This window comes from Notamacropus eugenii, chromosome 2, assembly GCF_028372415.1.
Source record: "Notamacropus eugenii isolate mMacEug1 chromosome 2, mMacEug1.pri_v2, whole genome shotgun sequence".
NCBI lineage: Eukaryota > Metazoa > Chordata > Mammalia > Diprotodontia > Macropodidae > Notamacropus > Notamacropus eugenii.
The window spans coordinates 355,681,893-355,700,259 of NC_092873.1; the positions used below are offsets into that span (position 1 = coordinate 355,681,893).

Genomic DNA, 18,367 nt, shown 5'->3' on the forward strand with positions numbered 1-18,367 from the left:
AATATGTAGTGGGATGAGGGAAATGAGGAGCTAAATTTCCCCCTCCTAGGCCCTCTAAGGAGATGGGTAGAGCAGAGGAAGGCTGCAGGGTTTCAGGCTGACCCTAGGCCAAGGCCAGAGGACCAAATGCCTCTCCCTGCTCTGGGTCACCCTGGACATCCCCAGGGCACCTATGCTCCGCCCACTCCCTCCTTCTTACACGAAGGGGACTGCGGTTGAGCTCTGGAGCCCCTGAGTGGTAGAATGATGTTACTGCAGCTGCCTGAAAGGAGGAGCCTGAGTTCTCTCCCTCCTCTCCCTCCCAGTTGCTTGGGTCTCTGGAAATAGCACCTGGTAATGGGAGTGCTGGCAGATGCCTTATAGGAGAGCAAGTGTTCCTGCCAGCCTAGTCCCCCCACAACACTAGACACCCCTATCCCCTATCCCAGCCCCCACTTCCACCCAATGCTGTGCTCCCTGACGCCACTCCGGTGAGGTTTTCCTACTTGACCTCTAGGTCTCCTTTCCTAGGCCTCAAAGTCCACCGCTCTTGGCCTCAGCTACTTTTTCTGTTCTTTGGGCAGTCATGACTGGGATGACCTTGAAAGAGACAAATGGGTTTGTGATAACTGCACTACATCTAATTTATAAATACCCCTCCTCCATTCCTTTCCCATGTCTCTCATCCAGTTTCGGCCATTCTTCCCAAGTACTGTCCCAATACTCCATTAATACGTCTCCCCCAACTCCACACCCAGTTTCCATCTTCTTCAGTACCACAAGGAAAGAATATTAAATTTGGATCAGAAGAAACTTTGATTCAGATTGTCTCTGAAATTTATTACCTGTATTGCCATGGACAAATCACTTAGACTTTCCTTATCTGAAAAATGGGGATCAGTACTTTTCACATCACAAGGCTGAGGCCCAAATGAAATTATAGGTAAAGTACTTTTAGAACCTTTAACACTTAGAGATGTCCCCTACATTCTGGTTGGTGGCACTCACCTCAACTTCTTTTCCCCCACACTCCAGTTTACAACTTCTCAGTTCCAAGCTTGACATCAAAATCTCATGCTTTCTCTGTCTGCACATTCACATTAGAGAAAATAGTGTTGGGGCAAAGCCCAGTTTAGGAGTTCCCATTGGAAACTCCCATACCTCCAAGGAATCACCTGTCCTGGCTTTTCCTTCCACTTGGTCTTTCAGTCTTGTGGACAAACCTCCCCATTTTGCTGTTACTTGTCCTGCTGTCTGTCCTTCCCCTCCCCTTAAGACAATTCCCTCTGCCTGGTCCCTGTTTTCCTGGGCTCACTGTGTTTTCCAGACTTGGGAGAGGGAGGGAACCAGTGATGGAAAGTCACTTCTTGGTTTTTAAGCCTATAGGTGAAGAATCATTTCCAGAGTTTTTTCCCTCCATGTGATATGAGAGGATGAACCCTTTATTCCAAGGATCCTCTTCATAACTAGGGAACTGGGCTCTTCGCTAGTTCTTGAGAATGCCCCAGTACTCTACTAACACCATGTGGAATCTGGAGGGAGGAGTCAAAGCTTCTTTGCAGCCATCAATCTAAAATGGTTTTTCCCAGAATGGACGCTTCTGATGCTATCCTGGTCCCTGAATCCTCCCATTTGGGTTGTGCAATTCTTTAAGTGACTAACTGGAAAGCTATGTTGGCCTGAAACCACTGAAGAAACAGAGAGGCTGCTTTATTCTCTGTTGCACCCCAGCCCCTGAACACTACCCCCTGTGCTTTCCCACATTCACCCTGAAGAGGGCAGCTGTGCCCAGCCATTTGGTGGTGCCAACAATCCTGGGGAAGCTGGTTAACAAAACAACATAAGTCACATGTTTGAGGGGGTGCCCGAACAGGCTGATGGGACAGGGAAGGGAGGCCCACGTGGGGTGGGCAGAGCCAAGGGAAGGCTTTGGCGGGGTTGCCAGCAGTAGAAAATATCCAAACTTGAGCTGTTTAGGAAAAAAAAAAAGCAGTGGGGAGGAGGGCCTCCCGGTTACAGTTGAGAGGCCCCTACAGGGAAAGAGGGTAAAGGCATGGGGGGAGGCTCCTTAACACACACATACATCCATAGCTTATAGAAACTTGGAATGCTGGCAGGATTTCTGCATGAAAGCACCCTTTAGATAAGAACCTCATCAGCCTATCCTCATCATCCCCAAGGTCCAGGGGGTAGGATGGGGGTAAGGGGAAATAACGTCCACTCGCACAATTTTTGTGCCATGTGGCACAAGGTGGTGCTGGTCTGATGCCAACTACTGCACTGTAGTCTTTATTTATCTTTCCAAGAGCCTCAGGAAACCCACACTGATGAATCCCCTGTCCTGGTGAGCAGCCAAAATGTCTCCTCTCCTTAGGCCCAGCCTTGATCCAGGAAGCCAAGGGGAAACCAAGTCCTGAGAGATTGGTGCCAGACATGGGGTGGAGCACTATTGACTCCCCATCCTAGGTTCAGAGGCACTCTCTTCCCTAATACAAAGAGCAAAAAAATGTTAGCAGTAAACTTGTCCATCAAAAAGCCAAAGGGAATAGGATTTAGAGCTTAAAAATGGTCTTAAGAGATCATATTTAAATGAATACGGTAGATTAGATGGGAATGCCCAATGTTTCCTTAAAAAAGTGGTCTTGGGGAGCTAATTTTACAGGGTCCTTAAAGGCTTTTTCTTGTGTTTTTAGCTGTCCCTCTGGAATGATCTTTGGGTACCCACTTCTTTTGGTCTCCAGTGTCAGCCACTGCCCAAAGCTGAGTGGTTTGACTGCAGGGATTCTCTTGTCTACAGAATACCTACTTCAAGGCCCCTGCTGGTTCATCCTGCTCAGGCAGGGTCCAGAGCTTAAGACTTCTCAGAGCCAAAAATTTCCAGCTGGGGGATTTTGAGAGGAGATGCATGTTGGTTTACGGGAAGGAAATCTAAATGGAAACAGGAACGTCTGAGTTAAAGCCTTGACAAGGACCCGTGGCTCAGTCCTGGAATAACGGAGAGTTAAATTCTCAATTGCTGGGAGCCTTCCGTGGGAGTAGGGCTCCTTTGCTCAGATCCAGTGGCCTAAACCTTGGAGTGTTTCGTGTTCTTGGCCTGCAAGATGGGGGAGGGGCTCTAATGAGAGGATTTCAAGATGTACCAAAGGCTCTTACTCTTCTCTATCCCCCCCCCCCAGGTGGGGCTCTGGACACAAGGGAGAAAAACATTCCGCTGAAATCTTTGGATGATTCTTTCCCCCTAGCCCCCCAGGGAGACAGGAATTCTGTGAGAAATATAAAAAGGGGGCCAAAGTTCCCATGGACGTTAAAAAAAAGGAAAGGATCCAGAACGTGGTTGGCAGGGGCAGTGCTGAGCACAGACCGTGGGAGCCCTCCTCTCACATCCAACAAAAAAGGTCCCAAACGGCAGCCAACCAAACCTTCTTGGGGCGCACCTCCGGGACCCGCAGCCCTTTAAGAGCCTTGCCAGGAGTGCTGGGGACGGCTGTTAGGGATGGCAGTTGGGGAAGGGCAGTTGGGAGTTGGGAGCATCTCCCTGGAAGACTGATGACGGCCCCCCTCCGAGGTCTTGGGTTTTCCTTTGGGAAAAGCCATCATCAGACCCCCCCCCCCCCCATGTTCCATCATGGCAGGGCAGAGATGGTAGAAAAAGGGAACTGTCCGCCTCGAGGGCGGCGTGGGCTCGGGGTGCATGCTCCGTGGAATGGCCGGTGTTTCTGAGGCCACGGTGCCAAGCGCAGGAGTGCCCGGCGCTGCACCAAGCGGGCGGTGCTCGGGGCAGAGTTAAGGGGCGCAATAACACGGAGGCTGGGGCCGGACCCCACAGCCAGCCCCCGCCTCGCCCCCGAACGCCTTTCTTCACCGCCTCCCCTTTCCCCAGGGGCCCCTTCAAAGCCTAATCCTCGCAGACCCCACCCCCCTCCCCAGCTCCCTGCGGCTTCCCTCCTTTCCCCGGCTGTGCGGCTTCTCCCTCCGAACACCCGGGGCCTCCTCCTTTCAGCTCGCTCCCGCCCCTCCCTCCTCCGCCCCCTCCCCTCCGCGCCCTGAATGGCGGCTTCGGCCCCTTTCACAATAGCGCCCCCTCCTCTCGCCTCTTTTTTCCCTCCCTCCCGCTGCCCTCTCGGGCGCATGCGCCCTGCGCTCGGCGGCAGCGGTGGCTCCGGCTCCGGGAGACTCCGTTTTTTTTAAAGGGAAACGCGAAGGCACCGGAGGCCGTGAAGGGGGTGGGGACCCCCAGTTAGTGGAGACCCTCGGAGGGAGGGGGGCGGCGGCGAAGACCAAGCCCTCCAAGCAGCGGGCCCATCCCGCACCCCCCTCCTGAGGAGGGGGGGGCCATGGAGGCGCGGGGCGGCTGAGGCGAGCTCCAGGGCGGGGGGCCGGGGCCGGGGCCGGGCGGCGGCGGCGGCGGCAGCGGCGGCGGCGGCGGCGGACTCTGGGGATGAGCCCGGGGGCGGCCGGGTGCGGGCTCCCGCCTCCCAGGCGCAGGCGGAGGCGGCAGCGGCAGCAACAGCGGCGGCAGCAGCAGCAGCAGCGGCGGGGCCCCCATGGGCGGGCTGCGCGCCCCAGCCGCGGCCTCGACTTCTCCTCACGGGGGCGGGATGGCGCCCCGGCCCGGGGGGAGCAGCGCTAGCCGAGGCCCGGGGCCGCGCCGCTGAGCCCAGCGCCGCGCCAGCCGAGCCCAGGCCGCCCAGCGCTCCCGCTCCCGCCTGCCCTCGCCCTCCAGCCCAGCCCAGCCCGCGCCCTCCGCCCCGGGCCACCATGACCATGAGATCGGCCGTGTTCAAGGCGGCCGCGGCGCCCGCCGGCGGCAACCCCGAGCAGCAGCAGCGGCTGGACTACGAGCGGGCGGCGGCGCTGGGCGGGCCCGAGGAGGAGCCCGGGCCGCCCGAAGCCCAGTTTCTCTCTCGCCATCGTAAGCTCAAAGAGCCCGGGCCGCCCGTGGCCTCCTCGCAGGGGGGGAGCCCGGCGCCTTCCCCGGCCGGAGGAGGAGGTGGTGGCGGAGGTGGAGGAAGCGGCGGCGGCAGCGGCAAGGGCCGGGGCTTGGTGCTCCCGGCCGGGGCGGCCCCCGGGCAGCAGGAGGAGAGTTGGGGCGGCTCCGTGCCCCTGCCGTGCCCGCCCCCCGCCACCAAGCAAGCCGGGGTCGGGGGGGAGCCGGCCGCGGCAGGCTGCAGCCCCCGCCCCAAGTACCAGGCGGTGCTGCCCGGCCAGACGGGCTCCCAGGTGGCGGCGGCCGCGGACAAGGGCGGGGCCACCCCTCCCGCCGCCACCGCCTCGGACTCGGCGGGACCCCCGCCGCTCCCTCCGGCCGGGCCGCCGCCCCTGCCGCCCGCCGCCGCCACTGCCACCGCCGCCGCCGGAACCCTGGCGGCCTCGGAGGGGCGATGGAAGAGCGTGAGGAAGAGCCCCCTCGGGGGCGGCGGCGGCTCGGGCGCCAGCAGCCAGGCCGCCTGCCTCAAGCAGATCCTCCTGCTGCAGCTGGACCTCATCGAGCAGCAGCAGCAGCAGCTGCAGGCCAAGGAGAAGGAGATCGAGGAGCTCAAGACCGAGAGGGATTCGGTACGGGACGGGTTAATCGCGGTTCGGCTTCTGGGGGAGCGGTGCGCATGCTCCCCCTGCAGGAGGGGGTGGGTGGCGGGGTTAAAGGGCATCGCATGGTTAGGGCCCTGGTGCACCTAGAGTTAACTTTGGGTGGCGGCGGGGGCTGCGGCTTCAGCTGTGGCGGTGGCGGGGCTGCTGCTGCGCATGTTTCTCTGGAGACCCTGGGAGAGGGGTTAAAGGGCAAAGGCCCGGCGAAGCGGGAGGGAAGGCTTTGCGCATTAAGGGGTTAAAATGGTAGCTCGGGGTTTGGGAGATGCTGAAGAGAGAAGGGACCCCGGCAGCTAGGAGGTTAAATACACGGTGAGGGGACGCGCAGAAAGGCGCTGTGGGCGCCTCATGCGGGGCTTGTGTGGAAGGGGTTAACTTAAAGGGCTCCAGGGTTTGTAATGCATTGTGGGGGAGGGAGACAGCAGCTGCTGCTCCAACCACTGCAGCAACATCCTTTGGCCCTTTTGTGGCAGGAGGTCTGGGGGGCACATGGTGAAACCCCACCTTAGATACCAAAGAACACTGTATCAGACGCTTCACCGCCTTTGACTCCAGGGGGTCTGCAGGGGGAGCCTGAGCTCTAACACACGCCCATGCCGAAGAGCCCCTCTTTTGAGCTTGAGAACTGGCTTGTTGAGGCTGGAGGGGGTCTCCGTAGGATACTGCAAGAGAGAGGATGTGGAATGTACTAGAAAGAAGCAAAATTCTCCTTTTAGGAATTTCAGAATAATAAAAAATGGTTTAATATATTGTCTTTTTCTTGGAGGAAAAGAATATCCGGCCATATTTTAATAATTGGCAATTGAAGATACATCCATTTTAAAGACTATTCCATCACCTTGAAATGTCGCAAAAGCAGTGGGGTGCCGTGGTCTACCATAGCCCGGGTCCCCACAACCTGAGGCTTTGCAGCTGCCTAAAAATAAACCTGTTCCCTATTTCTACACTTGCCGTGTTGAGGCTGCGGTGGACTTTTTTTGGGCTTTGTGTGCGCCAGGGGATGAGCAGGGGAGCAGTGGCATTGCCGTTTTGTTTGCTTTCCCAATGGTTCGGGTCAGGCGGCGGTCCATCCTTGTATTGGGGGGGCAGTCCGCGAGGTGGGCTGGGAGCTGGGGCACATCTCATGGTGCTGGTCTGTGGAAGTTACCCAACATGGAGGTGGCCCTGCTCCGCTACTGTACTGCAGTCGGAGGCTGTGATGGTACTGTCATTACAACACATCCTATCCTTACGTGAGGGACTTGGAGGGGAGGGGGGCTGGCCGGGAGGAGGGGGGAGAGAAGAAATCAAGGAAATGTCACCCACAGGCCGTGGTTAAGTAACGTTAAGGCTGTGACTCAAAACAGATACCAGGAGATGAACTGAGAGTTATGGCTGACACTGGGGGGCCCTTTCTGCTGATTGTCGAGGTCTCTGCTCAGTTCCTGAGGTAATGCTCCCTGCGAACTGCTCTCCTAGGCAGAAAGAGTGGGGTGAGTTGAGGATAAAAGAGTGTCAGTCTTAACTTGGCGTTCACCGCTTCTGTTGTGTATTGCAGTCTTAGCGTTGCTTAAGCTGCTTTCTCTTGTTCCATTTCTCTTGGCCTCTGAACTGCATCTCTGCAGCTGAATGGGTATAATGGAGGTAGCACTAAAAGGAAATTCTTGTTTCAGGTTATGAATGGAATGGTTGGCACCTTTTCTCTAAATTTTTTAATTTGGAGTATTGAATGGTAGTCAAGGCCTCCTTCATTTTTATTTGATTTCAGTCCTCTTCCTCCTTTATTTTTTTCTTTTAGGATGGGAGGAGGGAATTATCAGTATTCTGAGAGTAGCATATAAGTAATTTGTGGCAATTGACCTCAAATGCGGAGGTTATATGCAGGATTTCCCTCGAATGATCACTAGGATTTTAAGGAACTGGGTTCTTTCCCAAGCCCTTCAAATGGAGGACTCATTGTTCTCCAGAGAGTTCTTCAGTAACAGTGAGGTCCTCAGAGTGGCACCTTCCTTTGGGAGCTCTTATTTCATGCACAACATGCCATTTGGACTTTGTCCTTTATATATGAGGATTTGGAAAGGTACAACTTAGAAGAGGAATGGAGGTGTAGAGGGTGCGGTCTGGGGAAATTTGGGACCTGCCAAAAGGTGAGTTCTGAAAACTCCATTGCTGAATTGTGGCTGCTTTATTGGAAGTACAAGATTGGAACACTGAAAGAAGAGGTCTCTTCCCCTGCCTTTGGGAAGCATCTTCTACCTGAACAACAAGATGTACCCTGTATTCATTGTATCCTGTTTAACCCCTACAGTTAATGATATACCTTTATCTCCCATATCATGTGTTTTCCAAATGGATGTTTGTCTGCTAATGAAAAATTAGTTGAATCTGATAGGGAAGGGAGAAATACATGATCCTGCCTCCCAAAGAGGACTGAGTACCTGTGTTTTGTTTTTACGTTAAGCCTATGGTTTGTAACTTTTTCCTTTGTAGCTCCTTGCTCGGATTGAACGTATGGAAAGACGGATGCAGCTGGTGAAGAAGGATAATGAGAAAGAGAGGCACAGGCTGCTTCAAGGATATGAGACTGAAGACCGAGAGGAGCCTGAACTTTCTGAGAAGATTGAGCTGGAGTGCCAGACAGAACTTTCAGAGACATCCCAGGCCCTGCCATCGAAACCTTTCTCATGTGGACGGAGTGGGAAGGGACACAAAAGGTAACACAGCTGTCCGTGCCTAGCCACAAGGCCTGTGTCTGGGGGGAAGGGAATACAGAGGGGATCATCTGAGACATGAGGCAGAGGCAAAGATTCACCAAAAATTCAGTGAGAAGGTTTCCTCCAGGCTGTCCCAACCAACAGTCAAGTCAGCCAGTGTTGTAAATGCCTTTTCTGCGCCTGAGGTCTGCTGGGCACCTGGGTGGGATCACAGGAGCCACAGAGGCAAATCAGCCCCATGGAGACAACGTAACAGAAGTAGAGGTGAAGTGGACAGAGCCCTAGGGTCAGGTAGATCTGAGTTCAAATGTGGCCTCAGATAGTCATTAGCTGTGTGACTCTGGTCAAGTCACTTTACTTACCTGCCTCAGTTTCCTTAGCTGTAAAAGGAAGATAAAAATAGCATGTATATCCCAGGACTGTTGTGAGGATCAAATGGGATGGTGCTATTTAATTGTCATCACACACACACACACACACACACACACACACACACACACACAGCCAGCCAGTTCAGTTTTTTCCTAGTGCTGGAAGAGGCAGGGCAGGTGGGACAGACCCTAGGTGCTGTAGGAATGCTGAGATGGGAGGATTCATTTTCGAGAGGGGGAACCAGAGGCTCCCTGAGGTCCCTCCAGCCTGGATGCTCCGGTGTTATGGCTCTGCTATTTGTCTGAGTTAAGAGAGGCCTTGTGATGGAGGAGGTTTTACAGGAAGTTTTGGGATTGAGATAGATGCAGATAAAAAAGGATGAGGACTGAAAGGGCAGGGAATAGGATGAGGAGGAGAAGGAGCAGGTGTCTCAGGGGCAGAACAATAAGGAGAGGAACTCAGAAGGAGTGGAAGTGGATGTTGGAGAGTGGTGGTGACATTACCATGGGGCTGGGTAGTAGGTAGTCTGATTGCTGAGTTAGTGAGTTTGGATGCATTTGGTAGGACGGAGCTAATTATAAATTGCTAAGCTGTATACATTTTAGAAGGTGGCGTAACTTAGTGGATGGAGTGCTAGACTTGAGAGAACCAGTTCTTCAGCTGGGTTCTTTTTCTGCCTCAGAGACGGTTAACTATCAGTGTTACTCTAGGCCTCAGTTTTCTATCTGGAATTCAGGGGTTGCACTAGATGATCCTTTCTTATTTTAAATCTGTGATTTGAATAAAGCAAAGGGTAGACCCTGAAGGTTGCTTGTAATTCTTGAATTCTACAAATGGCTTTAAGAATGTATGCCAGTGTCTGTATTGCAAAGGTAAGGTTCCTAAACGCTCATCGTTTGGGGACAAAGGGGGTTAAAATTCTCACTTCCTTTCCTCAAAATTCATTCAGAAATCATTACATTGGGTTTATATCTTTACCTTTTCAATAGGAAATCCTCATTTGGAAGTGCGGAGAGAAAGACTCCAGTTAAAAAGCTGGCTGCTGAATTTTCAAAAGTCAAAACAAAAACTCCTAAGCACTCTCCTGTTAAAGAGGAACCCTGTGGCTCTTTACCTGAAACTGTGTGTAGACGTGAACTGAGGAGCCAAGAGACTCCAGAAAAACCCCGGTCTTCAGTGGACACCCCCCCCAAACTCTCTGTCCCCCAGAAGGCACCCAGCACTCACCCCAAGGAGAAAGCCTTCACAAGCGAGCTAGAAGAATTGCCGTACCTTTCCACCACAGAAATGTACTTGTGTCGTTGGCACCAGCCTCCCCCATCACCATTACCATTACGGGAACCCTCTCCAAAGAAGGAGGAGACTGTAGCAAGTAAGGCATAGCGAACACTTGCTCTTATACCCTAGTGGTGGCGGTCGAGCTAACACGTGTGAAAATGCCATTGGCATTTTTTAAAAGGTACAATCAATAAAGCAGCGTTCTGTCAAGAAAGTGTAAGTTAACAGCCAGAGACAGACACTGTGCAGGCATTGCAAATAGATGGAATTACTGAAAATGTACTCAATGTATTTGCCTGCTTACAACCCTGGGAGATGTGTTTACCAGTAAGTTGCTTCTCACATGAGCACCAGACTTGGGGGTATAGTCTCCAGAAACTTGCATGCCCTCTGAGAGAAGTGGGTTTTTCTGTGCTCTGAAATGCATAGAATTTAGACTTTGCCATGCATAACTGTTCCTGCAATTGATATTTATGTAAAGCCTCGAAGGCTGGCCTTTGGGTGCTCTCAGGGACTAAAGAGTATTTTAGAGTTGGGGAGACAATTTGGGCAGGGGAGGTTCACAATTGAATCTTCCCTCTTTGATTATACAAACACTCATTTGTATCTCAGTCTTGGTCTGAGGGGACAAGAGGTATCACCTAAAGACCAGCAGTTCCATTTTTTTCTTAATATATTTCACAAAAGGTCTAAAATGTGAAGAATTCATTTTAATTTCAGGTAGCCTATTGGTTGTTGATCTATTTAAATAAAATGAAACAATAAGGACTTTCTTGGGGGTGTATCTGAGCTGTTGGGAGGGTGGGAGGAAAGGCACCTTCATCATCTCCCCCTTTTTTTTTTCTCGCCCTCCTGCATGGCTTCCCTACAGAGGTACTTTCATGTCAGTCTGTATCTCTAATGCTCCTTCAGTCATGTAATTTGAGTCTGTTAGTCACTGTAGGTGCTCTAGGGTGGTGGGGAAACCTTCTGGAATAGAATTGCAACCTTAAGTGTGTGACATTGGGCTTTGCTCCTAGCAGGGATGGGGATGTGAATCCATTCCAGAAAGGAAAGTGCAGTCTCCAGCCTTTGTCCGTCTGTCCTAATGCTGAAATTGGAATGGTGGAGAGAGATTGCTCTCGGTTTGACTGGGCCTGTGTATTTAAATGGGTGGGGGGAAAGGTAGGAGAGAATCTTGAATTAGGTCCAGATTTCTTGTTGGTTTCAATCAGATGAACAGGTTCGTCCTTTTTTGGTTTACCTTGGTGCCGTAGCAACATCATGTAACAACGTAAAGGAAAACGGGGAAGCAGCTCCCCATCCACTCTGGGAAATGGCTGAGCTGGAGGAGCTATTCTTTGTGCCTGGCTGTTTTTGAAGACCAGACTTAAATTCTAAACCATTTCCTTTAGATTATGGGGAAAGCGGGGACTGAGAAAGCGTGATTTGGGGACACCTGAATCCATTGAAGAGACAAAGCTGTAAATACACATGTGAATCCTTCTTCTCGATGGCCCTATTTCATGTGAAAATCTCAGTGGCTTCTTTCAAGGGAACCAGGTTCCTGTTGTTTCGTGCCTATTGTTCAGGCTAGATCAGTCAAGGTGTAGTCTATGTAAAGGGGAAGAAGAAAGAACACATCTGCAAGTTTTAAGAATACCAGTCCTGTTTTGGAAAATAGGGTCAACTCTTACTCACCTGCCATGTTCTGAGTTTAGGGTTTTATATCCTTGACCATCAACTGTTGCAAAGAAACCGCCCTAAATAATGAAGAGAAAGAAGAAATCTCAGTGTAAATGGTGGTGGGCTTATTTTTTCCCTCTTTTTCTTTCTTTTTTCCCCCTTCTTAAGAAAGAGAGAATTTCACCCCACACACCCCCCTGCCCCTTCCAAAAAAAGGTTTATTAGAAAGAACTTCATATCTCCTTACTGATGATTCCTTTCCTCCATTTTGGGTGTGGACTTTTTTTTTCCTTTTACACTGAGATTCTTCTTCTTTCCTGCATTATTTAGGATGTCTGATGTCATCAAGTGTTGCAGGAGAAACTTCAGTCTTGGCTGGTGAGTAGAATAGGAATTTTGCTGGCTGGGGCCTTGGGTGGGTGCTGGGAGGCTGGAGGATGTTGAGGAGCTGCATTCCTCATCTTTTCATTTTGGGAAAGTAATGAATGTTCTTTAGTAGATAAAATTCTCAAAATTACAACAAAATTTCAGTTCTTTTTCAGGAACCACAATTCCATTTTATGAGTGGACAGTTTTGGGCTTAGTTTTTTGTTGGACTCTTAGTTGGTCAGACTGCACTGGCATTTTAGGTTCTTATATACCATAGCAAGCACACTGATTATGCCTCCAGGAGAGTCCGTAGAATGGATTCCTATCACCTGGTAACTTTGTTTTGTCTGGGGAGACTACTTTTCTTAGCAAATAAAAGGCATCTCATGTGACTTTGAATTTAAGGATCTTTCTTCTCCCTTCCTTTTTTTTCCCCCAGTTCCTTCTTGGAGGGACCACACTGTAGAGCCTCTGAGAGATCCAAATCCTTCAGAGCTCTTGGAGGTAGGTGTTGATAAGCATTTGGTGTAGCAGAGACATTTCAGGAGAAAATGTGGGTATTATTTGAATATTTCCATAGTCTTTGTGGTTTTCCATTGGGTTAGAATATTAGTCTTGGAAGAAATTTAAGAGGTTGTCTAGTCCTACTCATTCTATTTAATTTTCTTAGAAATAAGGATATAGTCTGGACCCATTAGAAACTCCTTCTGGCAGTGCCCGTGGGCCTCTTATCTACCGCTTGTGATTTTAGTTGCCTGGAGCACTCTTGACAGTGGGATTTGATCAGGGTCACATGATTAGTATGTGTGTAAGGAAGGACTGGAACCTAGGTCTTTGTAACTTCAAGGCTAGCTTTGGAGCCCCTCCACTACACTATCTTGTTCTTAATAAGTGTTTATTGGTGGCTTTTGGTTTTGCACCTTTCCTTGTTCCAGAACTAAAACCAGTAGTAAAGTAGCAGCACCTTATATAGTATTTCTGCCCCTACCTCACTGCTGAGAGGAGGGAGGCATATTTCATCACTTGTTCTCCAGCATTCAACCCCATTATTGTATGGAGTAGTAAACTGAAGCTTCAAGAGGGGAAGTGACTGACCTCTGCGGTCACACGTTAGCGGTTCAAAATGGAACCTCATAAAGGTAGTTAGAGCAAAGACAGCCATCATTCCTAGCAGAGAAGTTGACTCTCACCACTTTGCCGAGAACTTAGGGTTTGCAGGTTTGATTATTGGAGTTTGTGTATCTATTTTATAGTGGGTGTCCTGGGGTTTCCTCTCCATCCCACCCTTTCACATTACTTCATCCAGAGCAGCAGCAGCATCTGAAGCAGAATCCAAAGCCCAGGTAGAAATAAAGACAAAGCCCAAATTACAATTAACCATTCCTTCCCTACACTGAATGCAGGTGTTAATCCATCTAGCTTCTCTCTGTCGTATTTCTGCCCCTGGAACTGAACACTTACTCGTCTATTTTAATCCAAATAATAGCGTATGTGCACTTCCAAGGGAATGGCTTATCGTGGGCTATTTCAGTTTGATAGGAATCTTTTTCCTAGTGGGAATCCCTGTGTGTGGGAGAGACTAACACATGGAAGGAATGAGCTCTTTGTTCTGTCATCAAGAAGTTCACACCCTGATGGGGGGGGGGGGGGTGCAGATGGATATTAGCTGTTAATAGAGGGCATGATGCCTACTGTTGTTTACACAGAACCTGGATGACAGTGTATTTTCAAAGCGGCATGCGAAACTGGAGCTGGATGAGAAGAGAAGGAAAAGGTAAGGCCTGAGATGGCCATCCTGGGGATAGGCCAAGCTTGGGCTCTTGAGTTCCTCGTTCATTCTGGACAGTCATTCACCCAGTTAAGCTGTCGTAACTTCTCAGCTTTCCCATGTGTTAGGAAGCCTGATTTTGCCATGGAAGTTTCTTTAGATCAACTTCGGTTTGACTCTTTCTTTCCTCAGTCCTTTTCTTACTTGGCTCTTTGGCAGGCAAAGGAAATACTAGGGAAAGAAATGGCAATGACAGGTGGGCATAGTGAACAACATTTTTAATGTAATTTTTAATAAATGCATAAATTAATGCCAGAAAATTGTGATCTTCATGACACTTAGGTATTTATTTTGTGATTTCTTTTTGTATGTGTTAAACAGTGAAGTCTCCCAGTAACCTTTGGCAAAAAGTAGCATAATATAATAAGATTTGATATATATGGTGCTTTAAAATTTGCAAAGCACTTTGCATAGTCTTTCTTTGAGTCTCACAAGAACCCTGTAAGTACTACAGGTATTCTTCCTATTTTACAAATGAGGAAACTGAGGCTGGGAGAGGTTGAGTTATTTGCCCCTATCAGTCAGTGCAGGAGGCAGTGTTTAAGCTCAGGACTTGGCTGACTGCCCCGAACTCTGACTACCGTACCATGATTCACTTTCCTATGTGGAGAGACCCCCACACTTTTCATGCATAGGGATGGAATTTTCAGACTTTGCGTAGGGCATACAGATGCCTTGGCCCAGCTCTGTTTTTTAGTAGCTGGTTTGTTTTTTTTCCAGATGGGATATTCAGAGGATCAGGGAACAAAGAATTTTACAGCGACTGCAGCTCAGAATGTATAAAAAGAAAGGAATTCAGGAATCTGAGCCTGAGGTTACCTCATTTTTCCCTGAGCCAGATGATGGTAAGTTCTGTCTACCCAGTGGTGTGGGTTGCATTAAGAACAGGGTTACAGAACTCCAAGGTACAGCATGCTTGGGTCTCTGGAACACATAGAGATAGCCTACCATGTCTTCATAATGCTTACTAAAAAGGTTCTATTTGGTTGTGTTTTTTTTCCCTCATAGTTGAAAGTTTGCTGATTACCCCCTTCTTGCCTGTTGTAGCATTTGGACGACCATTACCAAAACTGACCCCACAGTAAGTACCAGAGTTTGTTTTCTTTCCTATTTTGAGTTTTACTCTGAAGCCTTTTGTTTTATATACCACAGTTATTTGCTTATATACAGCCCATTCCAACCTCCCACTGCCCCCTATCACTGCCCCCCACACTCACCCTTCCTTTTATAGCAAAGCAAAATAATTAAGCAAAATCTAGCAGCGTAACATGCAGCATGATAATGCTGTGCAGAGCATTCCACACTTTCGGCCCTCCACCTCCTTACCAAGAGGGAGGAAGTATATTCTACCATTTGTCCTTTGGGCCCATGATTGTTCATTGTGGTCCCTGTTTTGCTGCTTTTGTGTTGTTTTCTTTTACATTATTGTGGTTATTATTTATATGGGTTCTACCTTCTTTGTTCTGTCCCAGTTCGTACAAATTTTCTCATGTTTCTCAGAATTCTTCACATTAATCTCATAGTGCAGTAATATTTGGTTACATCATAATATAGCACAGTATATCCAGCCATTCCCCACTTGATGGGCACCTGCTTTATTTCCAGTTTTTTGCTACCCCAGAAAAACCGAAGTTTTCTTTTTCAGCTTGGGTAATCCAGCTTCCCTGTGTACTTCACAAAAGCCTAGTGAGATACAAGGTGGGGCAAAGAGCCATGGTTCTCTTAGAAATTGGCTGTTGGAATGGCAAAATTCCCGAGATAAGAGTTATTTAGGAGGATTGAGTTAGAAATAGAAATTCCATTTACTTGCTTCCCGAGCAGACTTTGAGGGAGATGACATGCACCCAGCCTAGAAAGCAGGAGTTGGGGCTTGGTGTGGCTCTTCTCTGCAGCTCTCATCCTGTGCTGAATCTCTTCCTCTCCCAGTGCTGCCACTTGATTTTTGCTATTTTTGCCAGGAATTTTGAGCTGCCCTGGTTGGATGAGCGCAGCCGCTGCAGGCTGGAGATCCAGAAAAAGCAGACACCTCACAGGACGTGTAGGAAATAGCTGTGCTGGCGAGAGACCTTGATCTTCAGATGGTTGTAGCCTGCCATTTCCAGAGAATGGCTGAGACCTGTATATGTGACCTAATTCCCCAAACCCTGTGTTCTTCTATCTATTCTCACTCACTGATAATGCCCTTACGTGCTTCCTTTGAGTTTGGGTGTTTTTGTTTTTGTCATTCTGTTTTCACAAAAACTCCTTTGTTGGGCTCATTTTGGGGATGGGTTTTGTTTGTTCTTTCCCATTTTGGGGAATGCATTCTTGAGTTAAGTCTGCAAGGCCCTCTCTGGCTGCAAGCTTTAAAGGGTATTTGACTTGTATTTGACTTTTAGTGATCACTAGATAGAGATTCTTGGTGAGCCAAACTTTGCCTAGAAAAGATGTATATTAGTATTCTGTGGCTTTGGGCACGGTGGTGTTGATCCACCCTAAAATGGCTCAATGTTAGCTTAATGGCCTAATGAAGAGTGGAGATTAATAAGATGATAGGCCCTCCTCACTGAGTGGAGAGAGGTCTGAGGGGCCAGTTGGCTTACTAGACAAGGATCCTCTTAAACTGTTGTGTGATTTATCCTCATAGGGATGGGCAAGGGGAAATTTAGTTAGGGTTATTTTCTTGGTTAGTAAATAAATTGAGTCCCATTCCATTTCCTTCTTCCTCCCCTCCTCTCAGTCCTCCTCAAAAGCCTTTGTATCTTGTGAGTGGTAAAGAGAATGGGCTCTTAATTTAATTTACTAGCCCACCCTACCCTCATGGTGTAATCCGATAAAACCCGGTAGCCTAAATAATATGGCATTTGAGATGCCCGTGTGTCAAATCACTTCTGAAGTATTCATTACTAAGACTCTGTTCTTTTAGTTCTTGGTGGCGGGTAAAGATCAGGGGGGTGGGGGGGAAGAGGAGATGCTTCTATGTACTTCATTTGGCTGACAAATGTCTGCATATTGATGTACTTGATAGAATATTCTTTGTGAAAATAGAATTCTACACGCACAATATTGGTTCCTTTTTTTCCATTTTGTTTTAAGTGTTTCAGGGTAGCACTCCCAGGCAACTGTGTAAGAGACCTGTGCTAGCTGGAGGGGAGATAGAGCCAAGGCTTCAGCTGTAGGAATTGCATCGTTTTAGCCTTCAGGACTCTTGTGAGAATTGAGTTTCTAGTCTCTGTGCAGTGAAGGGGGAAGGACTTGGATCCTTCAAGGAAATTTGCTGTACCTAAAACCATAAGCACTTTTCGAGGAGAAGTGAAAATCGAGTGTGAGGCTAGCCCTTTAGTGGAAATAGAATAGGACCCCAGTGTTGGAAGGAAGAGGAGAAAAGCTACTTCTTACACTGTTTATCTCGTGAGGTGTTGGTCTGCATTCCTTGGGTTTGATTTTTTGTAAGGATTCTCCCAAGCCGCACATACAGTATTCATGGAAGATCTTACAACCTTGATTCTTTTTTGGTGGGTTGGAGTGAGCTATGGTTTTTCTCAACTCCTCCTGCTAAGGAGAAAGAATGACTTGCACCTGACCCTAATCGGTAGGTTAATGCAGCAAGGTTATAGAAGGAAAATAGGACTCCTTCCCCTAGCTGCCTTCAGCAAACACCTTAAAATTCAGGAGGAGGTGATCTCCAGAAAAACCAGATTCTTTTTATGTACTTTTCCTTTGCTCTTTCCTTAATCCCTGTATCCCAGGCTGTTTGGCTTCCCTAACCTCACCTGGGCTACTGTTAGATCATCATTTTCTGACATTGGAAAAGGAAGACTAGCCAATGCCCCTGCTTTCTTCTTCACTGTTTCTCCCTGGCTTCTGTCATTGTTATTTTGCTAAGACTCCTACTATGGGGCCTGCTTCAGCTGCTGGCTGAAGCAAGTTTGACCTTCAGCTTGTGTCCTACCCAGGGGATTTGTCAGGATTCTGAATTCTAGCTAATGTAAGAGGAATCCCTGAGGTGCTATCTGACCAGGCCGAAGCTGCTCCTGCTCCCATGGTTCTCCCTGCCCTGCAGAGCCCTTGTTGTGTCTTGCCCCACTGGCAGGCTTCTGCAGTTGTTTTCATTCTCACACATCCAGGTTTCCTGAGAGAAGGGTCAGAGAGTAGGCTAGCAAAGTACCAAAAGTTAAATTGACAGTGGGTGTTATTAGAATGTGGGGAAAAAAATAGTCTTATTTCTCCCTATATGGGATACAACACTGTGAAATTCAATCTTCAACTGAAGGCCCTGCAATTCTTTCCTATAACATAGTTCTTTGTTCTTAATATCTTGCTTTAACCAAGTTTAAGCTAGTGTTAATAAATTAAAAGAAAAGCAACTTGTCTGTCCACTTAAGCTTTTTTTGTTTTACACCCATTTCACACATTGTTGTCTGTGTTGTAATTCATACTTTTGATACCATTTCTGATGTGTAAAATTGGTTGTCTTGTAAATATCTTATAAAAATTCAATTGTAAATAAACTATTGTGGCTGTTAATTTTTTTGAATTTCTGCTTCAGTTTGTTAGATTTAACAGTGTTAATGGGGAGTATTAAACATTTCTGCCTGTATGTTTTAAAAAATTGAAA

General features: G+C 48.6%; 1 protein-coding gene and 1 long non-coding RNA gene across 5 annotated transcripts; one reads left to right on the top strand and one right to left on the bottom strand.

The window, feature by feature from the left end:
- Nucleotides 1-789: 789 nt before the first annotated feature.
- On the bottom strand, nucleotides 790-3,886 carry LOC140528475 (uncharacterized). Its single transcript, XR_011975198.1, has 2 exons — nucleotides 2,786-3,886; nucleotides 790-2,465 (listed from the first exon to the last, which is right to left on the bottom strand). It is a non-coding gene; the product is annotated as an uncharacterized lncRNA (long non-coding RNA).
- A 533-nt stretch (nucleotides 3,887-4,419) lies between these two features.
- On the top strand, nucleotides 4,420-18,276 carry MSL1 (MSL complex subunit 1). Of its 4 annotated transcripts, XM_072646336.1 has the most exons (10): nucleotides 5,642-6,766; nucleotides 6,912-6,994; nucleotides 8,035-8,258; nucleotides 9,620-10,002; nucleotides 11,904-11,951; nucleotides 12,382-12,446; nucleotides 13,649-13,716; nucleotides 14,491-14,615; nucleotides 14,779-14,851; nucleotides 15,729-18,276. In XM_072646336.1, exons 3-10 carry the CDS (start codon nucleotides 8,056-8,058, stop codon nucleotides 15,817-15,819), a joined length of 1,056 nt encoding a protein of 351 aa, XP_072502437.1. In that variant the 5' UTR covers nucleotides 5,642-6,766; nucleotides 6,912-6,994; nucleotides 8,035-8,055; the 3' UTR covers nucleotides 15,820-18,276. The 4 variants fall into 4 exon arrangements, with proteins under 4 accessions (XP_072502435.1, XP_072502436.1, XP_072502437.1 ...); XM_072646334.1 differs by lacking the exons at nucleotides 5,642-6,766; nucleotides 6,912-6,994 and adding an exon at nucleotides 4,420-5,535; XM_072646337.1 differs by lacking the exon at nucleotides 5,642-6,766 and having other exon boundaries at nucleotides 6,923-7,037.
- The last annotated feature ends 91 nt before the right edge of the window (nucleotides 18,277-18,367 follow it).

What these genes read in the sequence shown, in the direction of transcription:
- MSL1 (XM_072646334.1), top strand. Translation starts at nt 4,738, where the DNA reads ATGACCATGAGATCGGCCGTGTTCAAGGCGGCCGCGGCGCCCGCCGGC. An exon ending in AGTGGGAAGGGACACAAAAG is followed by an intron (nt 8,259 to 9,619) that starts GTAACACAGCTG and finishes CCTTTTCAATAG; the next exon opens with GAAATCCTCATTTGGAAGTG. An exon ending in TTTCCCTGAGCCAGATGATG is followed by an intron (nt 14,616 to 14,778) that starts GTAAGTTCTGTC and finishes TTTCCCTCATAG; the next exon opens with TTGAAAGTTTGCTGATTACC.